The 13,076-nt window shown below is 35.0% G+C and overlaps 1 protein-coding gene across 4 annotated transcripts; it reads left to right on the forward strand.

The window, feature by feature from the left end:
- Nucleotides 1-826: 826 nt before the first annotated feature.
- LOC134845661 (uncharacterized) lies at nucleotides 827-7,209 on the forward strand. Of its 4 annotated transcripts, none has more exons than XM_063862698.1 (5): nucleotides 827-1,847; nucleotides 3,293-3,684; nucleotides 5,565-5,785; nucleotides 6,067-6,296; nucleotides 6,653-7,209. In XM_063862698.1, exons 2-5 carry the CDS (start codon nucleotides 3,487-3,489, stop codon nucleotides 7,105-7,107), a joined length of 1,104 nt encoding a protein of 367 aa, XP_063718768.1. In that variant the 5' UTR covers nucleotides 827-1,847; nucleotides 3,293-3,486; the 3' UTR covers nucleotides 7,108-7,209. The 4 variants fall into 4 exon arrangements, with proteins under 4 accessions (XP_063718768.1, XP_063718786.1, XP_063718777.1 ...); XM_063862716.1 differs by having other exon boundaries at nucleotides 827-1,770; XM_063862707.1 differs by having other exon boundaries at nucleotides 827-1,711; nucleotides 2,550-3,684.
- The last annotated feature ends 5,867 nt before the right edge of the window (nucleotides 7,210-13,076 follow it).

Here is a 13,076-nt window from a genome sequence, read left to right on the forward strand (position 1 = left end):
CTTTGATCGGAGGCTGTTGCCTGTCTCTGCCAGAAATGGATGAACCCAGAGATTGACCATAGTCCATGAAATATTTCGTTCTGATGTCTTGTCTAGTTATGCTTATTCACTTTTTTTAATGGCTCTTGTTTTTTCTGCTATTTTTAGATGATCTCCGAGAATTAGACCATTCATCTTGAATAGTTTGTTTTTAATTGCTTTGTATTGTCGTAATGATTTTTTCACTTTGATCGTAGGCTGTTGCCTATATCTGCCAGAAATGGATGAACCCAGAGATTGACGATATTCCATGAAGTATTTCGTTCTCATGTCTTGTCTAATTATGCTTATTCGCTTCTATAAGTTGCTGTTGTTTTTTTCTGCTATATTAAGATGATCTCCGAGAATTAGAAAGTTTTTCTTGAATAGCTTGGTTTTGATTGCTTTGTAATGTCGTGATGTTTTTTCACTTTGATCTGAGGCTGTTGCCTGTATCTGCCAGAAATGGATGACCCCAGAGATTGACGATATTCCATGAAGTTTTTGGTTCTCATGTCTTGTCTAATTATGCTTATTCACTTCTATAAGTTGTTCTTGTTTTTTTCTGCTATTTTAAGATAATCTCCGAGAATTAGAAAGTTTTTCTTGAATTGTTTGTTTTTGATTGCTTTGTAATGTCGTGATGGTTTTTCACTTTGATCGGAGGCTGTTGCCTGTCTCTGCCAGAAATGGATGAACCCAGAGATTGACGATAGTCCATGAAATATTTCGTTCTGATGTCTTGTCTAGTTGTGCTTATTCTTTTCTATTTGGGGCTCTAGTTTTTTTTTCCGCTATAGGTAGATGATCTCCGATAATTAGAAAAATTCTCTTCAGTAGTTTCTTTTTGATTGCTTTGCTGTGCCGTGATATTATTTTTCTTTTTCATCAGAGGCTTTCATTTGTCTCTGTCAGAAATGAATGAACCCAGAGATTGACGATAGTTCATGAACTATTTCGTTTTGATGTCTTGTCTAATTATGCTGATTCATTTCTATCAGTGGCTCTTGTTTAGTTTTCTGCTATATAGATGATCTTCGAGAATTAGAAACATTCTCTTTAATAATTTTTTTATTGCTTTGCTCTGTCGTGTTGTTTTTTTTTTCTATTTGATCAGAGGCTTTTGTTTGTCTCTGCTAGAAATGGATGAACCCGGAGATTGACGATAGTCCATGAAATCTTTCGTTCTGATGTGTTGTCTTGTGATGCTTATTCCTGAAATATTTTGTTCCGATCACTTGTCTTGTGATGCTAGTCTTGGAATTTTGTTTTGAAAATAACAATTTCTTTTTTTTATTTGTTTTTTCGTGGTTATTTTTTCGCTTTGATCAGAGGCTGTTGTCTATCTCTGCCAGTAATGGATGAACTCAGATATTGACAATCGTTCATGAAAAATTCGTTCTGATTCATTGTTTTGTGACGTTTATTCAAAACTGTTAGTGGCTGTTGTTTTTCTTTTCTATACCTATATGAACCCCGAGAAGTTAAATAAAATTGGAATTGTATTTTATTGCTGTTGTGATGTTTTTTTGCTTTGATCAGAGGCTGTTTCCTATTTCCTTATCAACTATTTCCTGATAATATTTCCTTCTGATTCCTGGTTGATATTGTTAACTATCTAATTTTTGCTATATCACTATATGGATTCAATTTATTAAGAGGCTAACCGTTTTTTGCCAGTAGTGTCCTTATGGTTTCGTGACGTTACATCACTTTGAAAGGGGACTAGAATTTTTTGGTTCTCTACGTTTTGTGAGTTCGATTTTACATAAGTAAATTATTTTGTTTAGCTAAAATTGGCAGCATACAAAATTGAATTAAAAAATTCGGTTTGTCTTGATTATGATCTTTGCAAACATAACAGTTGTCAACTGAACCAATCATATATGTTTCCAAGCTTCCGAGTTTTTCTCTGATATACAAATCCTGAAAAATTTGAAGAAATTTATACGATAATTTATATACGATTATACGAAATCGATAATTGGCGACTCTTTTTTTGAGACTTTCCTTGTACTGCAAGATGATAGATTTTAGGGGCGGCTCAACTCCAACACAAAAAATTTTCTGAGAGTAATCAGAGATTTTCGGGGGGCAAAAGATATAATCGAGCTTCAAAAACAATCTGAAAAGCCTTGAGTGGTCGCTATAACTGAGCAAGGATTTTGATCTCGAGTTATACTATTAAGTTTTTATACAAAGCCAAAATATTCGGTTATACGTTATACTATAGTCAGATTATACGATTTTAAGTTACGTTTTATAATTGTACGTCATATATCACAGGAACAGGTGACACTTGTTGACTTTTGGCCTTGTTCTTTCGAGAAAAAAAAAACGAAGTATTTTTGGTTATAATGATTGATCTGGAAAGAAACGATGGGTTGTGATAAACAAAGGTGGGGATTTTCCTGAGACTTGTGAGATTGTTATTTTCATTTCAGCGCTGTTGAGAACATATATATGAAATATTTTGTCTTTGTTGTGAAGGACCTAAGAATGCTTGTGGTGTGGCTGTTCAATTTTGTAAGATTCGACGCGTGATTTGATTTGATTGTCTTCGTTGTCAGCTTAGATTTATCAAGGACCGTAAAAATATTTTATGAATTGACGAGGTAGCAAGTTATGAAGCCTCTGTAATGGTGGCAGTTTGTTTTTACACTTCCTTGTTTTGTCTTTGTTTTTTGTTATGGTTTTCCGCACCCGTTCACTTGTTTGTCTATGTAGCCTCAGGGTATTGAAGTACACAAAGATTGCCAGATGTTTTTGTTCTAGACGTCTCATTCTTTTACTTGGGACGGCTGAGTAAACATGCCACAAATTTTCCTAGCCGGTGGTCCAATCCAGATTCTTGCAGCTGCAACGAAAGAACGGCAGTTTAAAGTCTTTTCTGGCTTTGTTTTAAATAAGAAGTTAAGGATTACCGATTACATATGTCATTTGTGCCCATTAAATCTCTTAAAAGCTTTGATCTTTCTTTGATGAGGCTGCTTACCATCTCTGTTTTGTCTGCTCGATCAATTTTTTGATAATGGTCTGATTGTCGTCACGATCAAACGATTTGAGCTGTCTGATTTAAAATTGGTGGATTAATAACTACTTGCGTATATTGCCAATGAAATCGAAAAATATCTCTTTTTATAGATACAATTAAATTAAAAGCTAAATATAAAACTTCACTGTGTAGATTGATTTAAGACAGACAGCGCTTGAGAGAAGGTGCTTGTGGTCATATCTATATTTTTGTGGTTGGTTGACTGCTGCTTAAAAATAGATAAAAATAGTTTGGAATCAGTCTTGCGCGGACGGTTGAACGCACACCCCCAGAAATTAAGCCAATGATACGATCTGAATTTTGATACGCAGCAAGAAGGCTTTGAGTGGCCTACAATTTATGAATTTTCAATTGAAAATTATCAATAGATTATTGGATTGGTTATATTGAGATTTTGTGTAACAGTTATAAATATGTATGCACCTTGTCACATTGGCTTAAATAGTTCTCATTTTACTCTGACTCGGTTGATATTGATTGCCGTGGTGCTCATTACCCCCTTATTGAGTGGCTCCGGTTCCAGAGTGAAGCTTTTCTTCCATTCAAAGAGATATAAGTCGCAAGTGTTCATCGAAGCAAAAGAAAACACCGTCTTATTCTGCAACAATCAAGTAAGTCACAATATTGCACCATTTGACACACAAACAAGTTAAGCGTACGTTGAATGTTTTGCCATTTTCATTAGATTTTGTTTAGAAACTCTAACCCCGCTTCAGTGATTTTTCTCTAACTAGATTTAACTTGCGTCAAAGATGACCCATGTAGAGAGTGACTTTTCGTATAAATTGTCTTTAGTTATAAAGCTGCGGTTTAAATAAACGGTTTTGAATTTAATACACGGATCGACTGAGCAAGCTGCAAATTTGTGTCCAAACAGCCCTAAAAATCGAGCCTAAAGCAACAACAATGACGTTGAGTCGTTGCATGAACAGTATTCGTCACTCTTGGAAAACTAAAAAGCATTTTTTAAAGGAATGAACTCTCACCCTAAATATTATCAGCAACTTCGAGTCACGAAATCTCGTTTAAACTAATTTTTTCTGCCTCTCTCATCTATCTCAAGAATTTCAGTAATTGTTCCGACTTTCGTAACGAAAGTAACGGAATATTTGTGCTCGGGGCGGGTTTTTTTTCTTCAGACAAATTTCGACTTTTTAACTAGCCATTTTTGACGGAATTTTAAAATATCATTCAAAAGGTATTGTTGTCTTGAGCTTAAATTCGAAAAGATAGTTCACCTGTGATTATTTTTTGCAAAGTTTTGGAACGATTTCTAAGACTGATTAAATCTCCGCTGTATATCCGTTAATAGCGCGAAATATATCGCACGTTAATTGTCCCAAAATGGCAATCTTTAAACCCCCATAACTTTACGAAAACTGATCACAGGTGAAATGTATTTTCAATTTTAAGCTCAGGACAACAATACCTTTCGAATGTTAAAAAAAAGTTCCGTCAAAAATGGCCAGTTCAAAAGTCGAAATTTGTCTGAAGAAAAAAAACCCACCTCGAGCACAAATATTCCGTTACTTTCGTATCGAAAGTCGGAACAAAAATTAATTTTACTTTATTGATGTTAATTTGTTTTATGTTATTACTGCTCAATAGACCTTAAAAGGCAGTCGGATACGAGCAGTCTTATTATTCTTAGTACGAACTCACACACAAGACATTCTCTTGTCATTTCGTTGGCTTATCTTCAGTGCGGATTCTTGAAGACTAACTTTACTTCCTAAATACCCAAGAAGTTGGCCGAAAACATTTTTCAATGACAATTTTTACAGTATAATTGTTGTGATCAGATCAAGATGTGATGCTTATGCATTTGGTGGAACTTTTGCTCTAATCTTGATATGTAGAATTGGAAATTTGAATTGCTTTTTGCTTTTTGAATTGCTCTTTTCCTGAAGTTTACTTTCCACTCATTGTAGTGCAACAACTCTTGCTACAGAAACATCGGAAAATAATATCGATGAAAAAATAACAGAACTTTCAAAAAGTTCTGTTATAGTTTTTGTGATCAGATTAGTCTGCATGTATATTTGCGCATCAATCTGTTTTGGCAGCATCCGGTTGCCCTTGTTTTTTCTGAGCTCTTTTTGAAAAATAAAAATGAGAATACATTAGAGCCGGTATAACGGTGGTATAAGTTCCTACCCCGGCAGGGTCATGGCGAAGTAGCGATGATCTTAGACATTCCCAATTACATGTTACTTATTTGCTGTAATTTATTTTTCCATATGATTCCCATCTTTTGATGGAGGTGAGATGCTGTGACTAAAAAGTACTTACAGGTGAATTGCATTTGATAAATCCTCGTTGATGTAAACTGTGAAGGAGTGTGTAACTGTTCGCCTGCTTCTGAAAAAATAATTTATCTGAATGAATAGAATGCTGCAATTTTCTGTCTCGAGGTCAGAGTGCAAAAGTTTTGTATAAGTTATTAACAATTGATTCTATCCTTGGTATAAACATTTGGTTGACCTTTTAGGATTGTGTTGCGAGTCATGATGAGCCAGACCACTTTGCCAGTCTGAACTTCGTGTCGTGGCAGGAGTACACTAACCTGGGCTTCCCCATTGTGACCAGCAACAAGTATGAACAGATGCACTCTCTCAATGGGTTTCACAATTTCGTAGTGGATACTCATTCCAAGAAGGATCACTCTATGCTGTGTGACAGCAAAGACCTGTTCGCGAAGACTAACAAGCAGTAAGAACTATTTCTGTCTATACTTTTCAGCAACGCTTTCGTTATAAACAAGCACCGATGGTTTGAAGGAGCTATGCCTATATTATTTCTATGAGTCGAACGTTTTTCCATGCCGCTGCCATGCAATTTAAAATACACTGCGAAAGAAAATGAGAAAATATCAGTTGCTTAGCTATCCACAGATCCTCAGAATTCTGTCTATGATCTGTTTAATTCGGTCGAATTCTATGAACAATTTTTGTATAAATGCCGAAAGTTATTTTTGTCTTTGTGTGTTTAAGGTGCAAGGGACTGTCGTTCAAAGGCAGATTGAGTCCCAAACTGGTGGAGAGTGAGCGACCCTGGACAGCCTCTCTGTCTGTGCTGAGTGTGAGCGTGGACATGACTGTGTTGAAACAGAGTGCCCCCTTCACCTTCAGACACACGCCAGAGTACAAACTGGCACTCAGTCCTCTCGATATAGTGATCCAACTCACAATCACTGGCTGGTCCTTCTGCAACCTCGGAAGTGGTATGTACTAACTGGGTAACATTTAAATTGCACCCATTTGTTTTTGAGTGACAGATTTGTATAGGTAGTTCAAGCATGCATGATATTTTGTGATAGTCAAAGTTATTTTGATATTCATGTGTCCTGAGTTTGCCGAGTGCATTGAATAGAATCTGAGGAAGATGTAGATGGAAGTATTTTAGGCTTTAAATGTCCATTGGAATTGCTATTCAAAGGCATAAAATGGGGGAATAAATGAAAACAATAAATGCTAGCTCATTGAAATTTGTTCAGCGGAAAGCAGTTAGGGTGCTCAACTGTTGTTGCCGCCGGGACTTTTGAATACTAATTGGCCCTAATTGTATAATCAATTTCAGTTGAGTGTCCTGTGCAACTAGAAGCTTCGGACTCCACCCATCTGGTGTTCACTCTAGACTTCAAGTTGGACAACTTCCGACCCAGACTAACGGGTGAAACAAACCACTACAAGAAGTACTCACTGGGTGACGGAGCTTGTCTGTTCGTGGGAAAATTCTATTACCGCACACACCCCACACAGTTTTACAACCCAACTACCCCTGAGTACCAGAATGATGCCATACCGCCGGCGTTTGAGGGGGTGCAGTTTCTAGTGAATGGGGGAATTTTCCCGCAGTTGAAAAATGAGTCCAAACCTGTATGGTTGAAGCAACCCCCAGGCTTCCCGACAACTGATTTCAGCTCGAAGTTTGCGTTTTTCATGGAGCAAACGAAGAGTCTCTACGACGAGACAATGTTCGAAATTGTCTACAGACCGCCTAGCTTAGGATCAAAGTTGCCAAATGGGTGCTGAATTAACTCAATCGGCAATTTAGACTGACATAAATTAATCCCTAGCATAATTTCTTGATACTTTGTCAATCTCGTGAAATGTTGAAAATATTTCATGTTTGAACTCGTTTTAAATATTCATGCTATACTAAGAAGATCTGAGGGGCTAGTGTATGAAAATTTCAAAACTTATCACTACTTTCTCAAAACCTTATTATTTTGTCACAAAATGGTTATTTATATATCAGTTTTGTGCTCACAAAGGCATTGTGCTTGATCAAATCGTAGGCAATTTTACAACAAGTAGAACAATATTAAGTACAAAGTGATAAAAAAAATTTGTCCTATTAACAAATCAATTAAGGCATGTAAGCTTGCTTGAACCAATTTGGAACGATTTATAAGACGGATTAAATCTCGCTTACGCGTTATTAGCGCGAAATATATCGCGCGTTAATTGTCCCAAATTGACCAAAATGGCAATATATAAACCCCCATATTTGTACGAAAACTGATCACAGGTGAAATATCTTTTCAAATTTATGCTCAGGACAACAATACCTTTCGAATGATAAAAAAAAACCGTCAAAAATGGCTAGTTAAAAAGTCGAAATTTTTCTGAAGAAAAAAAACCCACCCCGAGCACAAATATTCCGTTACTTTCGTATCGAAAGTCAGAACAATAAAACGGAAATAATTCTTGGGCGAAGCATGAGTTCGAATCCTGAAGTATCAGAGGGTTTGATTTTTTAAGTTCGAGTTTCTTCGAAGGTCTAATTTTTTATTTTTAAGAATCACTGAACGTAATGAAATCTCTTATATAGGTCTTGAAGATTTTCTTCGTTTTTGTTCGGGTGAGCTCTACAGATGTGCATTCAATCATATTAATGCATTAAAATTATATATGCAGTTTGTGAATTCAATTCAAATTCCTCTGCTAAATATTGAGTAAAATTTTTCTCCAAATACGAACGTGGAAATTGCGCGAAAAACGTGAAAAACTTTCTAGTTTCGAAAGTTGATTTTAATTTTAAGATGTACCAGCGGAATCAAAAATGAACCTATTGATCCAGTTTTTTTAATTGAGTTAATTTTGACTAAAAAAAAGTTCAATCATAATTTTGCCTTGAAAGTCAGAGCACTAAGATAAAATAGTTTTGATGATGAAATTTGAAATTAAAGTTAAATAAAAAAAAACATTTGTTTTTTTCCGTTCAGTGACTCATTCGGACTGTCTGTTGGCTTAAAACTTGCATGCTCAATCCAAGGCAAATATTGCTATTTGGAAAACAAATCGGCAAAGGGGCAAAAAAAAACGAGCTTCAGAAATGGATTTTAATTTAGGGCGTTCCAGTGGAATCGAAACTTTAGATATTGCTCCAATTTCTCACTTAATTAAACTTAAGACAACTTAAAAAGGGACAGTGCCCTCAAAGATTCTTGATTTGCAAACTCTTTTATGGTAATTCATCCATTTCCGGTAGTTTTAATGTTTTATTTTTTTTTTTGAGTTTGCCACCAAAAATCAGGCACTACAATCATCGGAATGGGCCGAGTGATATATCTTATTAAAGCCCTTTTAGTCTTGATGGGAATTTGATTAACTGGCTCATAAATTAGTAATGTAAAAAAAAATCAAAAATAGAATCTGCAAAGAAGAGTTTTTTGGAAATATGTTTTAAACTGTTTGTTGTTTTTTAGTGATCGAAGACAGCTGTTGTCTCAATTAGGTCTAACGTCCTACGCGTTCGTTAAGTTCTATCATTGCAACACGCTCAAAATACGACACCTATTGAAAAAGAAATGTTTTTATTATTTTTATTCATGTGGTCGGAACATTGCGACACTTGCACAGCAACCGGTAATCCTTGTTACTACTCAATAACGGTTTAACAAAAATGGACATTTACGACCACTACTCTGTGATTCGCGTTAGTTTGTGAGTCGAATATCGTTGTCTCGACGAAATGGTATGGTTTTTCAAAATTTATTCAAAATTTTGGTCTTTTATGGTGCTTTTAGAGCTCAAATTTCTTGTTTTATGCTTGATTTGTAAAGTGCAGCTTACCTTCTGCGTAGTCTGTGGTTAATCTTTTGCTGTTCCTTGAAAAATTGCTCAAAATCAGTTGGATGTTTTTATTAGTATAATGGGTATTGAGAGGCCTTTTAACCTCTCCTGCAAAAGATACACAAGAAGGCTTATGTCAAGGCAAAACCCTGACTTAACCGACAGCCCCTTAGATCAACATTTAGTCATTCAGTTAAAAAATTCAAATAACGATTTAAAGTGGAGCAAAAATGTTTATAAAGTACAGCAAACTTTTTTACAAAAAATTTTTTCATATTTGCAAACATCCCCTCACGCACACATGCACACAATCTATGTAAATTACAAAGTCAAAAAGATGAAATTAGCGTTCAGCGGTCTTTTATTAATCATAACAGTTACAAAAGAAGGTGTCTTGTAATCGGGAATTACTTTTTTCCTCGTAACAACTTTTCTTGCAAATTTTCAACTTGCGTTTTTGTTGAATCGTATCAACTTCCAGGTTCCTTTGTACTCGGCCTAGAGGAAATGCCGTTGCCTTTGCACTCTAAGGTATTGGGTTCGACTCGCGGTCGGACCTTGTTATTTTTAATATGTGTCCAATGAAAAATAATTTCCGGAAAAACTGATATGTGGGACTTTCGTTTATCTTCTCACGTTTTGTCGGTTTAGTTGTAACATTGCGGATTTTACTTGCTGGGCATTATTGCGTAGAGTTCCTATTAGATAAAAATAGCTATAATGAAAATGTATCGAAATGAAATTTAATTTTTTTAGACCCTTTGGAAAGTTACTCAATTTTCTCAAAAAGTATTTAACTGATTTCAAACAAAGAGTATCAATTGAAAGACTGAATAATTTTTTTTGTGTGTGCATTATCTCGTAGTCTCTTTTCCCTAAGTCTCTGTCTACATCCTTCAAAAGTCTGTGGGGGGGGGGGGCTTTTCATTCCTATATATTTCCTCTAGTTCTCGAAAAATTTTCCCCCGAAATCTGAGATTTTGGTTTCAATGAATAAAACGGACTTGAAAAGCTCTCCTGCATATGCGACTACGCTCAAAAAATTAAACACAAAATTATGGTCCTCGGTATGTCACATTTTTAATTTTTTTTGCCGTTATTTGAATCTTTTCAACTTTTCTTGAAAACTAACCCTTTAAATCTGAGGTTGTGGGTACAATAAAAATAAAAGTTAGTAGGAGGCTGCCCATCATAAGCGACCACTGACAAGTTGATTGCACAAAAATTATTAAGCTTAAAAAATCAAACTTCTGACTTTTTTACCCTCTCATATCTGCGATTTTCAGTTTAATCCAAAGAACAGGTTGTGGAAAACTCTTTTGTATATGAGAGTACGCCCATTTTTTAACACATGCTATGGCTCGGAAATGTCAAACGTTTTAAAGCGGTGCCTGGTTGTTGGACTTTTCTTGAAACATATCCTGCCAAAATGGATTTCATAATTTTAATCGAAACAGCAGGCTGTTGAAAATCTAACTTTATAATTGGCTACTCCCAATTTTTTTCAGAGAAAAAAAATAATGACCTTTAAACAAGTCGAAGTTTTGTTCCTGACCGTTTTTTAGTTTTTGAAAACTAGCCAATTCTCAGTTTAAGTGTTCAATCTAGAAAACCGGTTTTGTGAATATTCTCAATGCTTTTGATCACGACTTGTTTTTTGCAGACAAAATTCAAGGATTGTGTAAAGTCCAGTTTTTTTAAGTTTGAACGTTTTTTTTAGAAACTGTTTGACTTTACTTAAAAACTACCCTATCAAATTTGATAAGAAAAAATCAATCAAAAGAACCGGTTGCGAAAATTTTTCCTGCAGTAACGAAGATTTACTTTTTGTAAGAGAAAAGTTGAGTTTTGGAAAAATTTTAAAACCCCAGAAACCGCAAGGTTTTGGGCAGTCCAAGTTTTGAAAAAACGCATTTTGTCTCTTGTCAACTTAACCAATTCAAAAAAATCAAACACGTGACTCCAGCTTTAGCTGGGCGTCTAGTTGTTTTTTATCGTGACACAAAATAATTTTGGTTCACCTCATCTTTTTTCAACATTTTTCATTTTTTAACTTACTTTTTCTTATGTTTGTGCTATATCACATGTGTTGCAAATCTCCGCGTCGTCACTATGGAAAAAGCTTGCCTCATATCAAAATGGAACAATTTCTGTGCCACAAACAAGTTTTTTAAAAAACTAATTTTATTGTGTCAAGTAAAACTGATCGTGTAACTAATGTATCCAAATCACTCACCAATGTATCCAACTTTGTTGTTCCGGCCGATGAAATTGGATCGAAACATGGCCTTCGGATGTGTTTAGTTTTTCATTTTTCCACGAAATATTTTGTCACTACAAAGAATAATCGGAATGGGTCGGATGATATAACATATTACAACCCTTTCAATTGTGATTCGAAAAACAAATATATAAAAAGTTTGGTGAGAAAAGACTGTTCGATCTCCTTTTTTTGATAATTTTGATCAAATAAAGCGAGTGATGAGATTTTATTTAAGCCCTGAAATTTAGTTGTGCTCGTGTAAATTTATTTCTAATTTTTTCTAATGCATTTTTGTCAATGAAAATTTTTTTTTTCAATCTTCGGAAAAAAACTGCTGTCAAAACTGCCGAACTTACTGTTATTATCTAATATGATTAAGTTTTAGTATTTCGTTCAGATATTCTCATCAAACCACATGTTTTTTTCCCTTGCCGTTGTTGGAACTTTCTGTGCCATTTGCACAGCAACAGGCTGGCCTAGTTAAAATTTTTCAGCTGTTTGTACAGTGCTGATTTAAATCAACCGAGCAAAACGAACGAACTTTGAAATTTCAAAAGCGTGTTTTCTCAAATTGGGTTAAGTTTCGACAAAAACAGAAGAGAACAAAAATTGTTTAGATTTTCACCAGAATTAATATGGGGTAGTTTCGCCGAAACTACTTTGTTAATAGATGAGATAATTATATCACAAAAAGCCTGCTACACAGCCCAACAACGTTCCAGAAGCTTTATATCTCCAAAAAACTGTAAAAGAAAAAAATGTTTTTGCTCGATAGTCTAGAAACGTGATTTTTGTTATATAAAAACCAAAATATTGTTGGTTCGTGTAAGAGGCTTCTTGTGATACATATTCCTAATCAATTAACAAATTAGTTTCAGCTTAATTCTTGATTAAATGAAAAAAGCCAAAATAATCCACTTTTGGGTTAAATTTTTGGTTAAGAATTTTGATGGAAAATTGCACCGTATTAATTCAGATGAAATTCTAAGCAACTTTTGTTATCTTCACTTTTTGTCTAATATTAAACCTTTTGGAGAAAATGCGTTTGAAAGTTCGAGTTTTGTTCGTTTTGTCCGAATAATTTAAATCAGCACTGTTTTTGTACAGCAATTAAACGGAAGCGCTTTTTCTTCTCTTATTCACATCTTACTCTTATCTCAAATTGGCTGTTTTGCGCAAATTTTTCTGAAATGGTGCTTGTCTTAAAAAGAAACTTCATTTTGGCTCAATTCAGTTTGGCTCAGCCAAAATCAGAAGCTTAAGTATAAGGATAGAAAAATTTAGTTAAAAACTTGTAAAGGATGTCTGATATTTGGTTTATGAGTATAAAATTAACTCACACAAATTTAAAACAGGTTTATTGAAGTAAAGTTCACACACTTCCAAAACACCCGCTTCAAACTTTTTAAAAACACTGGAATCACTCGTAATGTTAAGGTCAAATCTGCTGAAACGAGCTTCGCAGCAGATACTCTATATTTGAGGTCTATTTTGTACTGTGCTTTTAGATAAATTCTACCGAGCTGAAATCCCCATGGTTTTTCCTCATGGTCTGAAAGAGGAATTGGATGCATCGTCGTCTTTTTCCGGAGGGGATTTCATCGGGCTAGATTTTTCGCCTGGGTGCAAACGTCGGGCTAGATATTTCGCCTGGGTGCAA

This window comes from Symsagittifera roscoffensis, chromosome 1 (assembly GCF_963678635.1).
Source record: "Symsagittifera roscoffensis chromosome 1, txSymRosc1.1, whole genome shotgun sequence".
NCBI lineage: Eukaryota > Metazoa > Xenacoelomorpha > Acoela > Convolutidae > Symsagittifera > Symsagittifera roscoffensis.